Consider the following 17,978-nt stretch of genomic DNA (forward strand, 5'->3'; position numbering starts at 1 on the left):
GACTGGAAGCTCACAAGTAATTTTGAACTTCTGGACTGGAATACAGTGCTGGGGTGAAACTAGTCATGTTACAAACAACTTCCTACTTACCTGCCCATTGCTACCTGGTCATTGGGGTCCAATGAAGTGGTTTTACGTTCTATAAGTTCTCGAAGGAGCTAGAAGAAAGACAACAATCCCGTTTAAAAGCACAGTAAAGACAAGTTAATGCAAACACGCTCACAGGTTTCTCAGATGACTTAAGAAATTAGCTGCCAAGTTCCCAAGGGAACCTGTATGCCTCATTTCTTGAAACTCCTGGTAAAACCCCAAGCCCAGAACCAAGGCTTTTTAACACTTCCTCTGCATGAGAGAGTTTTCCAAGGGAAAAAGCTGATGGCTACGCTAAAAGTTTAAGTAACTGCAGATCATCCCCCTCTTCCAAAAAGGTCCCCACAGAACATGTGACTGAAGCATAGCACTGAAGGCCACTACAAAGAGTTTCTGTATGTAATTTCAGATGGATCTAGGAGTAGTATAGTCTTCCCTCCAAAGCATCATGGTTTATTTGGGTGACATGTAGCGTCATGTCATTCATCTGAAGACAATGTCAAAGGTTATGCAGAGCCGGAGGGGCACAGTTCAGCAGCACCGTGCTCCAAGCACAAGAAGCCCCGCATGGGCAAAGCAAACTAACGATCTTAAGTCTAAGCAATGGCAAAGGACTGGAATCCCTGGCGGCACTGCAAAGCCTCTTCTGGGATTGTGAGATGGGCGAACCGTTTGGTAACTGCTTGTCCCAGGAGCCCAGAGCAAAGCGTACAATCCCACGGCGGGCAAATAGGTGACAAGCCTGAGGGGATGTGAGCAGCTGAGCCTCGGCTTGTATTTCAGAGGCTGGTACTGTTCCTTGGGCTTCGGAAGGATAAAAAAGGCCTGAAGGTTCACAGGCTGTTGTGTACACAACTCCCACGGGCAAGAGATGTAATGCAGGCAGATCTGCAGTAACACCTCTGCCCCACAGGTCTTGCCCCACACTTCAAGTGGGGAGGGCAGGGGAGAACTGAAACACTTCACCAAACAGAAGTCAAGCGCTGCTGGGCAGTAACGCTTGCTCTGAGGAACAGCACAGCAAAATAATTTTTATAGCTAGAGCAGGAATGCTCAAGCAGGCTTTTCTATTTCTTTTCATGTCCTGAGGGCTGGGTTTTGTCCTTTTTGCTTCCTGCAGCCAAAGAATATTGTGAACAGCCTTTTTGGATACTTGACCGGTGCTATATGTTTATCACCACTCACTGTAAATTGTACGTGCCGTGCCTTGGGTATTAGCCAACGTATTAACACAAGGAACAGAAATAAACCCTCCAAAACTGAGGGGCATGGACTGCTTTCTAGATGCCGACATTTCAATGCCTAGGGAAATTACTGCCTCAGCTCAGCAAGCACCCAAAACAGACCCACCTGGAAACCAGAGAGTCCAGGCAATTCCACAAAGATACTAGAGAAGAAAGGATGAAAGATGCTTTTCCTCCACCCTATACTTTTGCTCAAGTAGGAGAGCTGGACTGCAATGGTCATTCGAGGTACAGCAACAGTCATGGAAAGCAGGGCTTGGGGAGCAGCCATGGTCCTGGCTAGTCTTCACCTGGCCCAAGACAGCATGCACAGACAAGGCAAGAGGACAAGAAAGAAGCTCCACATCTCCCCCACGGCCAGGGATGTGGAGAAGGAAATATCAGCTCAAGTGAGACGACGGCATTTCTGAGCACAGCTTAGCTCGTGACTACCACTGTGCTCAGAGCAGCCTGCCCTCAAACAGCTTCCCAGGCACCGACGCTGCCCCACTGAGCGCAGCTGACACCAAAAGCTGTCCCGGGCACAGTGCTACGTGAGAAACTTGCTAACCCCCATAGTTTCTGATCACTTAAGTACACTACTAGAGGGAGGGAGGGAAAAGGCATGCACCCCACAAAAGAAAAATGCCATAAAGGTAGATGGGTATCATTTTACGACCCTTTTTTATTTTCAAATAAGAGACACTCAAGCAACAGAGATAATATTTATACCTGTGCACATCTTTTCTCTCCTTCAAGGCATACATCATATTATAAAAAACAAAAAAAGAGCAATTCAAGCATAATTAAAAACCTGCCATGACTTTTTTTCTATTTGCTTAGTTTTGGAGATTATTACTGCAGCAATTACATTTAAAAATTCCAGGACGAGAGGCCGCTGGTTTATTATCACAAGAAAACAGCAAGCTACTTCTCTGCCCTGTTTATCTGATTGATTCCCAACATCTTTCTGGCACACAATCTATCAGTTTATCTCTCCCACTTCATCACAGTCACTTCTGGCAGCTAAATACAAGATCCAAATCCAGTGTTACACAGACATACGACACAGTAAACCTATGTAACACCGCTACTCTGTAAACAGCTGCCCTTAAGGCTAAGCAGAAATGGGATCTTGGTTTCTAGTCAATATTCTGTCAAAAGCAAGGTGGGAGGGAGGGTTTTAACAGCAGCGAGAAATGGTGCAGCAAGGGTTTAGTGGTTTCTTCCTGTACCAGCAATAAGGTGTGTTTACTGTCTCCTCTTACCTTGCTTCTTTGGCACGATGCACTGAAAAAACTGCTGAGTAGTAATGGCAGAGGCTAAGGCACAAAACATGGTAATGCACAGACGTCCTACGCTCTTAGAGAACTGAGCAGCAAGACGTTTTTCAGCAGGACTTGCTCGTCCTGGTGGCCCACCAAATCCACAGACTGGTAGACTCAGGACTGCCACCAAGATCTTACGCCTATGTCTGCACTGGTTAGAACAAGATGCATTTTTGGGGCAGGTTCCTAATGATGCACCTGGGAAGTAGGCAGGATCTTCTCGGACAGGATCACTCTCCTTTTGGCAAGGCAGCGTTTCCCGTGATGGCTGTGAAGGGCAAGGAGCCGAACTGCGTGCCACTTAGCAGGGCGACAGCAGGGATCCCATTATTTGCTGGGGGGCATATCCTCTCCTCTGCGTACAGAATTAGCAGGGAAAAGCTTTGCGCAGCAGTAGGAGACTAAACCTTGCACACAGTCGTCTCCTCTGCACTAACTAGGCCACCAGCCGATCAGCCATTAGTTGAGGCAGAGACGGTTTTGTTGACCTTGGGGCTGACAGGGAAATGTTCTTTCAGTGCAGCGTCAACTGCAGGACTGGGGACACTGCTGTGGAGAGGAAAGGGGGACAAAGGTGAGGGGGAAGTAAAAAAAAAGCCAGAACAAGAGGGAAATCAGGAAATAGAAATAAAAGCTGCGAAGCATCTTATTACATCTAAATAGTGTACGTCTTAAAGCTAAAGTTATAAATCATGCTAACAATGGTTACTAAAATAAAAGTGGATGTAGCCAGAGGCTACCACTGAAAAAGTCAGTCTAGACCTGCCTCGCTGCCTTTGGTCTTTAAGGATTTGATTAGTTTTTCCGCTTTCTAGTTCAGAGTCTTGCATTCAGCCCATGCTCCAGAGCCAGCTAGGGCTCAGGATACAAAATGAATGATAAATTCATTTACTGAATAAAGCAACACTGTTTTCACAGCACAAGACTTAAAACACTTCCAAAGCTGTAATATTTCATTAAGCTTGGTGATTCTGGTTAAAATTTATTAGTCAAAACAGAAAACTCTCATCAGACCCCATATATTCCATTAGAAGTGATATATGGTGTCTCCCGATGTCTAATTATTAACTAGGAAGTGTAAGTAAATCACTATCAGCATTAAGCCCTGATGTGTGAAGACAGAGTTTGAGTTAGGCAATTTCAGCATCAAAAGGCTTTGATTTGAAACATATCCCTTTTTGCTTTCCTTCCTTCACCTCTTCACATCTTCCCTGAACTTCAAAAACCTAAGCTCAGTCTCCCACATAAGCAAACACAACTGCCTACCTGCAACCAAGTGCAACCACGTCCAGCAGCCTGCAGCTCAACTACCAACTCCAAGCTGCTCCTACCAAAAGCTGGAACCAGGAGGACAAACTACGTGCAAAGCGGACAACGGGCAATAGTAAGCAGAAGAAAGTTGCTAACGTCAGTTTTATTTGCCTTTGGAATGAAGCAGCAATGCTTGCCACTAGCGCTCCTGCGCGCGCGTTTCTGAACTCAACAGAGCTTCGCTATTAGAACCAACCCAGCCAGACTCCCTAGTCAAAACCAGGGACTACCAACCACACGAGTAAAGAAAAGCACACAGAAGTCGCGTGGTTTGCCAAGGCCCACAAGCCGTGTTTGTGGAGGGCCGGGACCAGACGGGAACTGACTCTGCCTCCTGCGTCCTGAGCACGTGAGAGAGCTTAAAATCTCCAACTGCTAGCCAAGAGCAAGGCAGTGCTCCTGCAGAACAGGTCCGAAGGCAAGAGCTTCAAAAGCAGTTAGTATTCACCTACCTTTGCTGACACCGAAGCTGGAGTCAATGATGTGTGCTTTCTAAAGAATTCACCTTAAAAGGACTCCCTCTCTACACTAGTTAAAGAGATGCACACAAAGTACATTGTACAAAATTAGAGGGATTTAGAAATGCCATCAGGGTGTTGTTCAAGGGTAATAGAGATTCATTTCTCATTTTAGAGGTCAATTTTCATTTTAGAGGTTAGGTCTCATTTTCATGCACTATCTATCAGTGTTTCTAATACTACACTTGCTGACCTTTCTGATTTGCAGACCCCTAAGAATTTCCAGTTGAGACAAAGAGCTAAGTATAGCTGAAATAAGCCTCGTGACAAAAGGCTCACTTTTCTGAGACCTCACAGATCAATTCAAATTAATACTTTGCAAAAGTTGATCTATAGTATATCACAGGAAACAGTTGAGTTTACAAAGCTTAGAAATATAATCGGAACAAAAGGAACACTTTTTCTCTGATGTTATTAAAATCTTCAGAAAAGCCAGCAAAGGCACGAGTCATTTCTGCTACAGCGCATCAGAGCCACCTATTCTGTCTTGCAAGTGCCACTGCTGTCTTTGAATTCGCCGAGTCAGGTATGCGAAGAGGTGAGAGGCAGCCTCAGCCCGGCCATTGTGCTGGCTGCTGTATGGGAAAGTCAAACCAGTCCTCTTGGGCTCCCTGTGCCAGAAATAATATCAAACAAGGGGCCGACAATGTTCGTCTTAAAACAACTGTGCAGAACAATGGAAAAGCAGAACCGCGTACCGCTTCTGCCATCTAGTCATTTGCTGAAAGCAACAGGAACAGAAAAAGATATGACTATCTGTGGATTCTGAAACAACGAGAAAAATGGGAGAAACCCAGACTTCAGGTTTACCAGCAGCTGCTTACCTTTACTAGACTACTCTGTCACTCCTTGGCTAAAAAAATACTCCGTTTATTAGTGAGGAACTCTAAAATATTTGCAAATTGCTTATGTGGACTTTTCTAGCTAAATGTGTATTTGTTACTAGACACAGTAAACAAACAATTATTGGGGTGTGAAGGTCTACTAACGGCGCTCTGCTATCTTTTAATACAGAATCCTTTCAAAAGCTCAGGCAAATTACCTTCATCCTGCCTCAAAGAGCTGCAACACGATACGTCACATTGAAAACATGTTATTGTTAAGTTATCTTTTAACAGTTTAGAAAGCAGTTATTTTTTAACAAAATCACTGTAGGAAACAAAAGGAGAGAAGCTAAAGTACAACTTGTCAAGTCCAAGTAAAGTAAGACTGCAAACACCAAATGCTTTTCCTCTTTCCTGGTGAAAATGCAAAGTCACTCCTGAACAGAAAGTTGACAAAGCTGCATTTTATCAATGTAATTTCAATACTTTCTAATTTAATTTTTTTCTCCTTTAGTCTTTGGAGAGACATGGTAAATCACATGACTCTTCCCTTCTTTTTCATATTTATACAGCATACAATTATTTAAAACAGCATAAATTACGAAAAGGTTGCTTCTAGTCCAGGATTCATGCAGCATGCATTCTGTCCCAATGTAGAAACAAGCTGTTTCTTTTCTTCTTTCAAGCTCCCACAGAGTAGTAGTGTAACACCATTTGGATTTCTAGCAATACCAGAGAAAATTTAGACTGCAGCTCAAATATTATTTTTAAATCCCCTTGAAACGCTTTTTTAAAATTTAATTTTCTGCAATCTATATAATGTAAAAACCTAAACTGCAAGATGATATCACTGGACAGTGTCTTTTTAAAAAACATTTTATTAAAATTCGGTTTTGTATAAAATAGGCATTGACTTGCGTATTTTCTAATAAGCCATTAAGAGAAGTTTCAAATCAAGCTTTAAAACGTGTTATTAACCATCTACCCAGCCATTTGAAAGATACATGCCTGTGATAAGAGTATTGTATTGCCATTAACCTGTGGGATGGTTCGAGACATCTCTTATTCACACAAAACTCTAAATGCATCTAATTAAAGCCACAAGATCAACTGTCCATATTAATCACTCACCAGTTTAATTAAGGTAAACCAGCTTGTCAGAAAGCCAGTCTTCTCTCTATTCCTCAACATTATCGACTTTTAATAGTTCACTGGATTAGTAATTACTTGTTTATGGCATTATGAAATACCTGGGAGAGAAAACCCCAGTATGTGTCCGGTGCTTTATGCCAACTCTTGCTTGGGAAACGAGGAGAAATTTACCCCATCGGGTAAAGTTTTCTAAAAACCATACACTGCGATTTGGACACAAGCACAACAAATTGAGCTAGAAGTATCTTAACATGAGATTCAGACTTGCAACTTTATTTTGTGGTGACTCAGATTAGAGCAGGCATTCTGAACACTAAGCTAGGAAAAAGGCAGTTAGTGAGATCTCTTGTTCACTTTAAAAAACCACACCTGTCACACAGAGTGTGCAAGAGTGGGCAGGCACATACAGTGCTACTCCACAAGGGACAACAATAAAGTAAGTTACAAGTCCTACAACTAAACAACGTTTTCTACAGGATCAACTCCTTTCCTCAGTAATTCGGGTATAGGTAAGGAAGGGAGCAAGCCTCTTCCTTGCTGTTCAAGCACGCTCACCTGGGGAGTAAATCCCAGACAGTAACAGTTCACTGCAACATAATGCAGTAGTTGAGGGATGACAGTCCTCTCCAACCTACTGGCAGTCCTGCCTGGCAAACTGCTGCCATCTCTCTTTGCAGACTTCAGTGTTTCGTTAAATGTTCCCCATCCACTTTGGCTCTGCTCAGCTTCTGAGGTTGTGGTGATCACAAACAAGACTGATGACTGCGGGTTGTTATAAAATGCAGTGACATATAACGTAACCAAAATCAGGGGGAGGAGGGAGCAGGAGAGCAGAGAAAAAAAGGGATTATGTATATTCCTAATTCTCCTTAGGCATACCTGCTGCCATCAATGATGAACATTTGTTCTGGGAAGAGCTGCTACCAGTGGAACGCTTAGCATATGAACACTAACCTAATTCCTGTTGGAAATAAACCAATTTCCACTCTCTCCTTTACTAGAGGAGTATTTCAACCTAATAATAAAATCTCCACTGTAGCATGTCAGACCAGCAGCTCTCTGGTAGCAGGCTGGAATTTTAAGTCTTAATGCTGCAGTATCAGCTCTAATGAATTCTACGTAAATATGACTTCTAAAAATAAAAAGCCTTTTTCTTCCCTTAAAACCATGTATGAAGGAGAGTTTAAAAGAAAAGGAAATGGGGTCTAGCCTCTCGCTGCTGTCAGTAATGAGGATCCTTCTGAAACAGTTTAACTATTCCCACCCCATGCAACCCAGATAGATAAAAATATTTCACTTGCATTATTCAGCTCAGCGTTACATTACCATTCAACATGGGCCACCACAATAAAAATTATAACTGCTTATAAAACAAGTGAAGAATATGAGAAAAGGCAAAGTGAGATGAACAGACAGAACAGAGTTAAATCCTGAATCATCGTAAAATTCCACCAGCCCCACATAGTGAATTCCATTGAATACCAAGACCTGGACAAGAAAACTGTTTTTTCCACAGGAAAAACAGATTCATTAAAGAGTTTTCTATTATCATCTATAACAAAACAGTACAGCCACTTATTCTGTTATCGTTAACTTGTGCACATTCATCAGATCTTGTTCATTTTTACTTGCTTAATTTCACACTGAAATATACAGGAAGTTGGTTTCCAATGTCCTTTATCTGAATGTTTACCTTTAATAAACTGTAAGCAGTAATCAAAATAAACTAATCATTATAAAACGTTATTTAGAAAAATGAAAGTGATACTAAAAAGAGTCTGGATCTAAATTTAAATACAAAGCAAAAAGCACCCATTGAAATCTACGCATATACTTTGCAATAAGTATTACACACAGAGGTCAGAGCTTCTGAGTAACCTCAGCTCCAACAACCAGAGACGTTGCTGCTGGTTACTCCTGAAGAACCAGTTCCCTTTTCACATTTTATTTATATATGTACATCCACACACGCAATCACACACGCACACGCACACAAAAGCGCTGCACAGTTATGACCCATCTGAAAGAAAACACATTCACTGTATTGTCAGCGCTCTATTGTAATGCACTCTACCCTTTCTGAATGCAATGTTCAGCTTCAGCTTACCACCCTGACAAATAAAGGAAAGCACTTTATGAAACCAATTTAATTGGGAGGTGACAGAAAACATACAGCCATTTTCTTTAGCCTTATCACTGAATTGGCTTCAGCTCCAATCTCTGCCAAATCCCACTCAACAGAAGACATTAACCAGGTCAGCGGAACAGGTGCTGCGCGGTGTCTGGCAAGGGGCTGGCATCCCCACAATTACTTGCACACAATGAAGCGGTAATCTTTACAGATCATCTCGCCCAAGAAGCATATTGGGGATGGGAGGAGAGGAGAAGGGTGGAAGGGAGGGAGGGAAGGAAGGAAGGAGGGAGGGAGGAAGGGAGTGATGGAAAAAAAAAAACCAAGAAAGGAAAATGAATGTGTAGCTGCCTTGCGGCTCAGCAGATGTCTGTGCGTGATGTACGAGGCTAGGATAAGCTGTCGTAGCCCGCTGCCAAAGAGTGGTAAGTGATTAAAGCCTCCACCGGGCTAAGCACCATATTTAGAGTCTATGGGGTTTCGAAGTTGCACCCATTCCTTGCTGTGCTGCCAGATGTTGCTGGCTGGTCCGGCTCCTATTCACTGTGCGCGGGAGGCAGCAGTTGGTACAGCAAGGAAAGCAATCTGGAACGTTTCCGGAGGTGCCGTACATTAAACCGGTGTCACCCATCCTTCACCTCTACCGAATGCTGAAACAACTCCAATTTGCTGCCACTTCCCTCTTGGGAAATGGCCAAGATACAGTTGTGCCTGGCAGACCCATTTGTTTTACTCAGGTGATTCTCTTCCCTCAATGACCTCTATTAGTTTAAGTTTTAATTTAGATTAACCCCAGCACCCCAATTAACCAGTGAGGGGAAAAGCTAAGCTGTGACTAGTCATATTTCTGAAATCACGATTTATCGAAGTTAAAGTTATTAGAAGGAAAGATGGGCCATTCATCTATTGCTATTTTTCTTTTTAAAATTTAACATTTCATGGCCAAGAAGCGCCTCTTCTGCACAGGTCTACGGACTGTCAATCACAGCTATTTCTCCTTGACCACTTCACAATTTCATTATACTAACTTAATTTGTTTTGTGTTCTTAGGGTCCACTTGGCTCCCAAAGCTGGGTTTCTGGTCCACTTGTACCCCAAATTCCACCTCAGTACTATGTCACTGCCTTACAGATTCGGCCTCTTCAACCACCGCTGCCAAGAAGACAGGCACTTTTCGATGGCCATTTTGGAGCCTACACAAATGAAGCTGGCATCTTCACCTGCCCAAGAGATGCTGCTCAATTCTATAGCAATACTAACAGAGATGCTCTTACAATAAATACAAAGCCTGGAGAAGAGCTAGCTTGGAATACAATCCTGGCTCTGAGGCAGGCTGCTTTGAGTAGATCCCTCACAAATATTAAATATTCAAATTGCCCTAATTCTGCACTAGGTGAGGTCTACTGCAAAAAGTTTCTTGGACATCTACAGCAGTAGGGTTGGCAGTATGTTGAAGACCTTCTTGGAGGGGGAAAAAAAGGCAGCATTAAAGTTCTCTGTATTTCCTATCCATAAAACACAGATAAGAATTACCAATTTAATACATATTTTTATTCACCTTTAGTCCTGGCTCTGTACATGAAACCCCAAATTTTTAAAGTATTCAAACACTTCTGGTTAAATCAGTCATCAGAGCACAGTCACATGGCAACAACTCTCTTCCACTGCCCTAACACTTTACTAGCCACTGCCTTTCTAATGATATAATGATATTTGTTTAGTCCTGAAGTTAAAGCTCTCTGTGGATCATCAGTGCAAAACTAGTTTTTCATGCATTGGGGAGGGACTTACAGTGAATCATTACTCCTCAATATATGGCAATTTCAGTATTTCATAAAGCTGACACTGTCCTTTATTAAATAAATTACAAACACAAGGTTTCCCTAAGCTGCAGCCTCCATGCACCAGGTGCAGATTCCTCATTTCTAAGAATTTTGCAAATAAAAAGAATAACTGGCCTAAATCCAAGCTGGCACAACTCCAAGAAAAGTGCTAGAGAAGCCCTGCAGCTTTTTTTCATTCAGTAGGTAGATGAGATGATTTAGGTTGAGATGAGAGTAACTTAGGTGCTTTTGAGGATCTACTAGAATCGTTTTTCATAACAGGACTCTACCCACAGAGAGCAGTCACCTTTAGAGAATTCAGTAATTTTTCTCTTGTGTAGCCATGTTCACCAGTGAGGACAACAGGCATAGACCTTATCCTGCAGCCCTGACTCACTCGAGTACAGCAGTGCCAGTGATGGCAGTAAGTTTACATCCATAATGCAAGTTTAAGCTCACGTAGCCCTATATCGAAAGTTGAGAGCGAAGTCCTCAGAGGTATCTACAGAGATTTCAGATGTTAACACGTAACTGAGTTTCACTGGTAAGAGAAACTTAGGGCACAGAACCAACCGCATTAGCTCTGTAAGTATTAAAAACCAACTGGAGCCATAATTCCAGTACACAGATTTACCATCACTTACCTGGTGATAAAAGTCATCATCATCAAATATCTCCTCATCTATGTCCTTCAGGTGCCTGTTGGAATCTGACTGAGGGAGGACTTCCTAGAAGCACAAAGGAAATGCTGAAAGCTCATCTGTGCGTATTTCTGTCCCTAACTCTGATGACACCACATGCAGCAGCTGGTAAACACACTTGAAGATAGGAAGGAATGGAGAAAAGCGCCCAACATAACAAGCTTTTAAGGACTAGGAATACATTTAAAGGCAAGGCAGAAACGCTGCCAATGCCAAAATAGATTTATGATACCTTTACTGGGAAATAAATAGGACTGTGCAAAGTCTTTCTGGCAAAATACTACAGATATTTTTAATGTAATGGCAAAAATATATCTTGCAAGTGCAGTAATTCTACATGATCTCTCAGAATTGAGTATTTATTCATTCTCAAATACTAAATTAATAACAGACTTACTACTAACATATTCTGTAGGTTGTATGCAGTATGATTTTAGAAGTGACTTTCTGGGTTAAAGATTCTAAACTCTAGAGTAAAAACAAAGTTTTGTAGCTGCTACTTCCAAAAGCAGATTTAGTGAGCATCACTTCCTACAGCACAAGAGGGGCACAATCACAGACCAAACCTTATTTTCCCCTGTCAAGAACTGGCACAGGAGATGATAATGCAAACACCACAAAACTGGAATTGAAATGTCTACATCTTTTTCTTAGCCATTACATTACAGGAATCAAACACTCAGCTATCTCCTCCATAAATCTCTCACAAACAAGAATATTACCTGCTAAAGGCTCAAGCTAATTGTTTTGCTAAGAGTTTTGCTGCTGCTACAGGATGAGTTATATAAACAAAATACCCTTACCGAATTTTCAGGCAAAGATTCAGGGACCGGATGAGATTCCTGTTCCTGCTTTCCCAGCACTGTATACACTGATCGCTTGGTCTGTGTCCGTCGTAGTAATCTCTCTTTGTCCATCATAATATGATCAATCTGAGTCAAGATTGAACGCTCAAAGGCACCGAAACCCTGCAACAACATTAACTAGTGTCAGATAATGCAGAAAGCTTTTCCTCAAGGCAGCAATGTTCCTCTATCTTTCCATGTCAGTGGATAAGCAGACAGCATTCCAAGAGGAGGGGGTTTGGGTTTCGTTGCAGGGATTTCTGCTAGATTTTTTTTATTTGTTTCTCCCTCTCTCTCCCTTCCCAACCTGAGGCAACCTGACGCCTGGCTTAATAAAATGCCTTTGCTGTTCTTGTTCAGATGAACTTCTCAATGATTAATACTACTCACAGATGTTAGGAGACCCTGGATCTTCAGGTGAAATTATTACCCATTGTATTAAAGCGTATACTTCATGGAGGAGGAGAGCCACAGAAGCCCCTAGTTCTGTTCTAAAACACAAACAGCTTGTTGATCAGCAATAGTGGCATTTTCCTAGAGCTTACTTGCTACTGGAGACTGGCTACAATGAGATGTCTGGTTGGGAGAACACCAGTACTATCCAATAGTTTTTCCCAAAACTTGGGAAACGATTTGGCCCTGAAAAAATTTTTCCTGCCGATCAGCTCAAAACAAAAGAGAGCAGCTTTTGCCTTTGAAATTTCAGGGCTGAGCTTCTTTCCAAACTCCTTTAAGGTTGGGGAAAAGCATGTATCTGTGTATTTAATTCTTACTGCTGTAACTCTCAGCTTAACTTGGAACATCCATGGTATGAAACTTTCAAATCAACTTGTTCCACAAATCTCTGCTAAACAATAAGCACGTCAGCACACATAAACAAAGACTTGCCTTTCCCATTTTGCCAGATGCCAGCTTTGTCTTATCATGCCACTTCTGCAAGACGTTGTTCCGATACGTCCTGAAGTCAGCATACCGCTTGGCTATGAATTCTGGATAGTCCTCCATCTTTAGCTTTCGTTTGGGGAGGCTCCTCTTCTTCTCCTGAGCCTTATCCACTTGCTCTTCATCGCTACTGCTAGGGATTTCATCATCACTAGAACAAAAATACAGAGACTAAACACCCTGCACCTCTCTAAGGCAACATGTGTGAATTCTTAATGGCCCCTCCATGACCACCCATGCTTTTTCCACACCATGGTGATATTTATGGCAAAAGACCCATGGTTTAGCCCCTCCTCTGTTATCAGAAAGGTTACAAAACAGACTTCCCACACTGGCAGAAGGAATTCAAATGGTCATTTGTCCAGAGCGTCTCTCACCCAGAGACAGCAGCAACTGAGAGAACAGCAGAGAGTGAGTACAGTCAGGAAGGCTGTGCATTGTCCTGTTTGTTGGAGAGCTGGAGACCAAAGGATTCAGAAAGGTCTTGTCTTATTTTGTATTTACCTCTCAGTTTTTGATTGCTTTCCATCCACCAGATGCCTCGTGCCTGGGTATTGATAAAGCAGCTCATCCTGAAGGTCCACTAGTACTTTCAGCAATGCCTCCAGGGCTTTACAACCTGCAGAACAAGAGACACAAGTGACAATTTCCCACTGATCCTTGCTTCTGGTGAAGACTTAGCATTGCAGTGCTTAGTTTCTCATTCTGAGTCTGAATTTCTGCCACAGCTACTGCATGTCCCATTAACTGTTTTTCTCTGATCAGTTAGAGATGTGGTTTTATCTTCAAACTGATTTATAGCTGTTAATGTCAAACACCACCACGCTGGGAAAGAACACTTCTTTCCTAAATAGGGAGGAAAGGAGGCAGGACTGCCTTCTAAACATCTGCCTGGCTGCACATTGGGAGTATACTGATCTAATGTTTCATCAACAAACATTCAGACTGCAGAGCCTAAAGGATTAACATATTGAAGAAGCAAGTACTGTGTGCAGAAGTGTCTGATGACACATGCATATGACAACCTTTTTTGCTGACTCACTCATTTCTCTCCTGTGTTAAGTTCTGCAGTAGAGGCCAGCTTCAGGTGAAGCAACACAAGGGAAAATGTACATATGTACATCCCAACTAAACTTGACCTCCGACTTTTCTTTCTTGTATATAATGTGCACATTATAGGGAGCAGAAGGAGGGAAGGCAAGAAGAAAATCCAAACTCCTGCAGGGCTGTGACTACCGCTGGTTTCTATGGCGCTGTGCTCACTACACAGGAGGTATAAGAAATTAGATTGTAAGTAAAATTAAATGTAGCAAGATCTGATCGAGGGGGGAAACTTAAACAATGACCTGGCAAGTTTAATGAGAATATTCTGATCAGAAAAGTAGAACTGCAGGCCCAGAGATCCTTAGAAAGAGAGAAAGTGAAGAAAAGATTGGGGCGGAGAGGTGTTCAAAATGATCAATACATGGTGTGAAGGTTAGTTTTACAGGGATGAGTAGTTGCTTTCCAGTGTATCTGCAGAGACAAATCCTAACTGTAGATCTGATGCTATGTATCCAAAGGCTTTCACAGCTGACAATTTTCCTGTATCTATGCAGATGTGAGAAAACAATCTCTGTTCCATGAGCTTTTATGTTCTCCAAGGACACACAGTTGCAGGTGACTGTGGGAAGGGTTAACTGCACACTGTTGCAGCATCTGTTCTTTAAAAATAGTTCTTTTGTAGCAACCAACAAGCCTCCCTGCAGAACGCTCTGATATAAAACAAGTGTTTGTCTAGGCCTACACAAACTCTCCCTTTGTACATTGCTACACATCAATCACAGGGTCAGCTCTTACAGGTAAAACACTTAGCACACTTCCATCCAAAAACCTAAACTGAACTTTACACAGATTAATTTATATTTACCTGGCACTGGTGTATTGCCTTCTACTTTTACAAAGAGGCACCACAGAAAGGAGAAAAAATGCACCGCTTGGAGGAACGTAGCAGACCACTTCAGGATCTGTTTTCTTGCAGGAGACGTTCACACAGGCTTGGCTTCCCTCCCCACACACCCAGAGCAAGCAGGCAGCAGTAACTCTGGCGGACAGAGCACGCGGACTTGTCCGGAGGGCAGGAGGAGCACTGGGGTGGTGGGATGCTCCCCAGAGCTTCCTCTCTCTCCCAGTTCCTCCACTGACCTGAAGTCGGTAGGGCTGTTCTGCTTCACTCCCAAACCTGTTTCTTTCTTTGTAGTTAGCATAAAAGAATGGAGAGAACTTTTCACCACTCGATTTTTTTCTTTATTTCTTTTTTTAATGGAGGACACAGAGATCATGGGTAGAGTGAACAGCAAATCTTCATCAGCCAGACAGAGACAGTGCAAGCAGAAATCAGCCCAGACATCCAGAGGTCTCAATTTCCCGCATGTTACCACTGTGATATTGCTCAGTTGTCACCATCTTCAGATAAATTATGGCCTGACCTCAGCAACAGGAATGTCAAGGAGAAGATGCTTTAAGATTTTTGTTGCAGATCAGCTGTTGGACCCATCCTCCCCCAGCCTGCGGTTCATTACACATACGTTCTGACAATTCTTCTATATAAACCTATTAACGGATTAGGTTTGCCATACTTGTAAAACAGTCATGTGTTAGCATCAAAACAATTCCAAGAGACAAACAAACAAAAGCCCTTAAAAATTCATTTGCTGTATGTGTCTGCAGCTAAAGCATCACTTGCAAGAGGAAAGTGCCCCCACCCTAGCCTGAGTGCACAGCTTACAACAGCAAAATCTTTCCCACTGCCTGCGACACAGCTAAATGTCCCCAGAGCTTCTGAAACTGTTTATTTTCTACCCGCTGCCTATCCTCCAGCAGCAGTGCTAATGCACCCCAGGCGGCTTTGATCCTGTCAATTACAACTGGAGTAGCACTCCAGCTCTTCTGGGGTATATCAGGGCCACAGCAAGCCGGCAAGGAATAAAGACAGGCTCAAGCTCCCCCAGGCTATGAGATATGGACCCCAACAGAAGTGGGGATGGGGAGCAATTTTATTTGGAGTGAAGGGGATGGAGAGGGCAGGGAAGACAATGACCATGCGTCTAACCAGGTGTGAGGGCTAATTATTCCAGACAGTGGCTTCATCATGAGCCTCTTACAGCTGGATAATTTCCGTGTTTTCAGTTCTTGTGTATGTAATAGCATTATTGGATGGCATTCTCTTTGTTGCTGTTGGGTGCTTAAGTGTGCTGTAAACTCAACTTCAGAAGCCAAGTGTCACCCTCCCCTGCCCTCTTCCCATCCAGCCCTGCCCTATTCATTTCACGTTTAATACCAGAAGGGACTGTTTTCTTCCCACTGTCCTCTCCCTCTTCATCTTCTTTTCCCTCTAATGCCCTCATCTGCCTTTACATGGTCTGCTTTGGGGAAAAGACTGAATCCATTTTTGAATGAAGGCAACATAAAACAAAACTGTTTCGTCGACGCAAACTGTGTCGGTTTGAAAGAAAGCCGGACGCTAACCCTCCTGCTCTCCTACCACCCCCCCCAGCACATTTTTTTTTTAAATGCTGCTCCTTGTCTGAAACAGACAATTAAACAGAAGAGTCACAAACATGGAGCTTTCAAGCACGCCAGTACACTAAGGCAACCAACTAGCAGCTTTCACATGCGATAACCATCAGGTTTGTACCTCCTGCTCTCTTCCCCGCTCTGTTCACAGAACAAAGCCAGCAATACCTCTAAGAGCACAGGCAATGCCAGCCCTGACCATGTAGCTGGGGCCTCCCACTGCCATGAGCTGCGTTAGGTCCTAGGCAGTCCCTGATGATTTTCAGTGTCTAAAGCTTTCGGGACCAAGAAGGTATCGATACTATGGTTTTTCACAAGCACCACAAACTGGCCAAGGCTGAAACAATGCTGTTAAAGCTCTATAGCTGCCCTCCCACCACTCGTTCACCAGCAGGAAGATCCTGATGCCAACAGCTTATTCCCAGAGCTACTTACACTAACTCTGCCATCAGTACCACTTCTGGGTGTTGCTCTGTTCTGTTCAGCCAACTGCTGCTGCTTAAATGTCCCCAGCTGCCCCTTCCCAGTCCAGCGCAGCAGGCAGCGGTCAGTGACTGCAGGCAGAGCGCTGTGAAAGCAGCTGTATGTTGCGGTACGTAAAACTCCCCCGAGCTGACTTTGCAGGCACAGCCTATCACTCCAGTGAACCCCAGCCGGTGCTTCTCCTGCTCCTTCTCTCCCACTCTCTGCTGGCAGCTTTGCTGCATCTCTCTTATAATCTACACTGCAATGTGCTGGGGTAAATATTCCATCTTATATCGACATCAGTGTCACAAATGACGCCTTTAACACTGGGCCATACATCACTAGTGAGAAAAATCTCAAAACTACCTCCTTTTCCAGGAGTTACTTCTGCATGTCCAACCTGTGTTTTTTGAGGACAGGTGGCTCAGCATTGCCTTAAAAACAAGGAAGCTGGATCCCTTTACAGCACTTCAGTATGAAACTGAAATCCCCAAAACAACAACTCATACTCCGCATGTAGGAGAGGCCAACTAACCCCAGGACAACACACAACCCCTCCTTCCATTAAACCTTTTCAAAGCTGCCCTTTGGGAAAGAAAAAAAGATGCTGAGTGGGATCCATCTGCAGCTGCTCCAAGAACACAGGAAACGTGGTTTGAATATAACTTCCAGCTTAAATGGGACTCGGAGTGTCTGTGGTGAGATGCTAACTTGTAAGAGTCACTTTTAAGAGTCCACGGGAGCCCCTTCATTTTGTGTACAGGAGTGAAAAAGTTGTTCCAGATCCAGCAGACAGCATATCAATCCACCAAGAAAGCTGGGAGCCAGTATCAGTAAATCAAAGTGTGCCTTTCTGTTAATACTCTCTCATACGTTCTCATTTTATACATCCCTTCACCCAGTCAGAAAGTAGCCCTGGAGTATTTAGCTCCATTCAGGGATAGCACTGCCATGTATCAAAGTGTCAGGAGACCCACCAGAGATGAAATCTGTCCTACTGCTCTCAAACCACAAAAATCAATTTTGTCAATGCCAGTGGTTACGGACAAACTGGCTGTGCTGCTGGCATC

General features: G+C 43.2%; 1 protein-coding gene across 1 annotated transcript in view; it reads right to left on the reverse strand.

The window, feature by feature from the left end:
* The window catches only part of AATF (apoptosis antagonizing transcription factor), a 56,753-nt gene that overhangs the window by 22,205 nt on the left and 16,570 nt on the right, over window positions 1-17,978 (reverse strand). The window contains exons 5-9 of the mRNA XM_069790938.1: window positions 13,393-13,507; window positions 12,835-13,039; window positions 11,905-12,069; window positions 11,045-11,128; window positions 91-158 (exon numbers count right to left, since the gene is read on the reverse strand). Coding sequence (XP_069647039.1) covers window positions 91-158; window positions 11,045-11,128; window positions 11,905-12,069; window positions 12,835-13,039; window positions 13,393-13,507 — 637 coding nt within the window. The remainder of the gene's footprint in view (window positions 1-90; window positions 159-11,044; window positions 11,129-11,904; window positions 12,070-12,834; window positions 13,040-13,392; window positions 13,508-17,978) is intronic.

The sequence above is a fragment of the Haliaeetus albicilla genome, chromosome 9, assembly GCF_947461875.1.
Source record: "Haliaeetus albicilla chromosome 9, bHalAlb1.1, whole genome shotgun sequence".
Classification (NCBI taxonomy): domain Eukaryota; kingdom Metazoa; phylum Chordata; class Aves; order Accipitriformes; family Accipitridae; genus Haliaeetus; species Haliaeetus albicilla.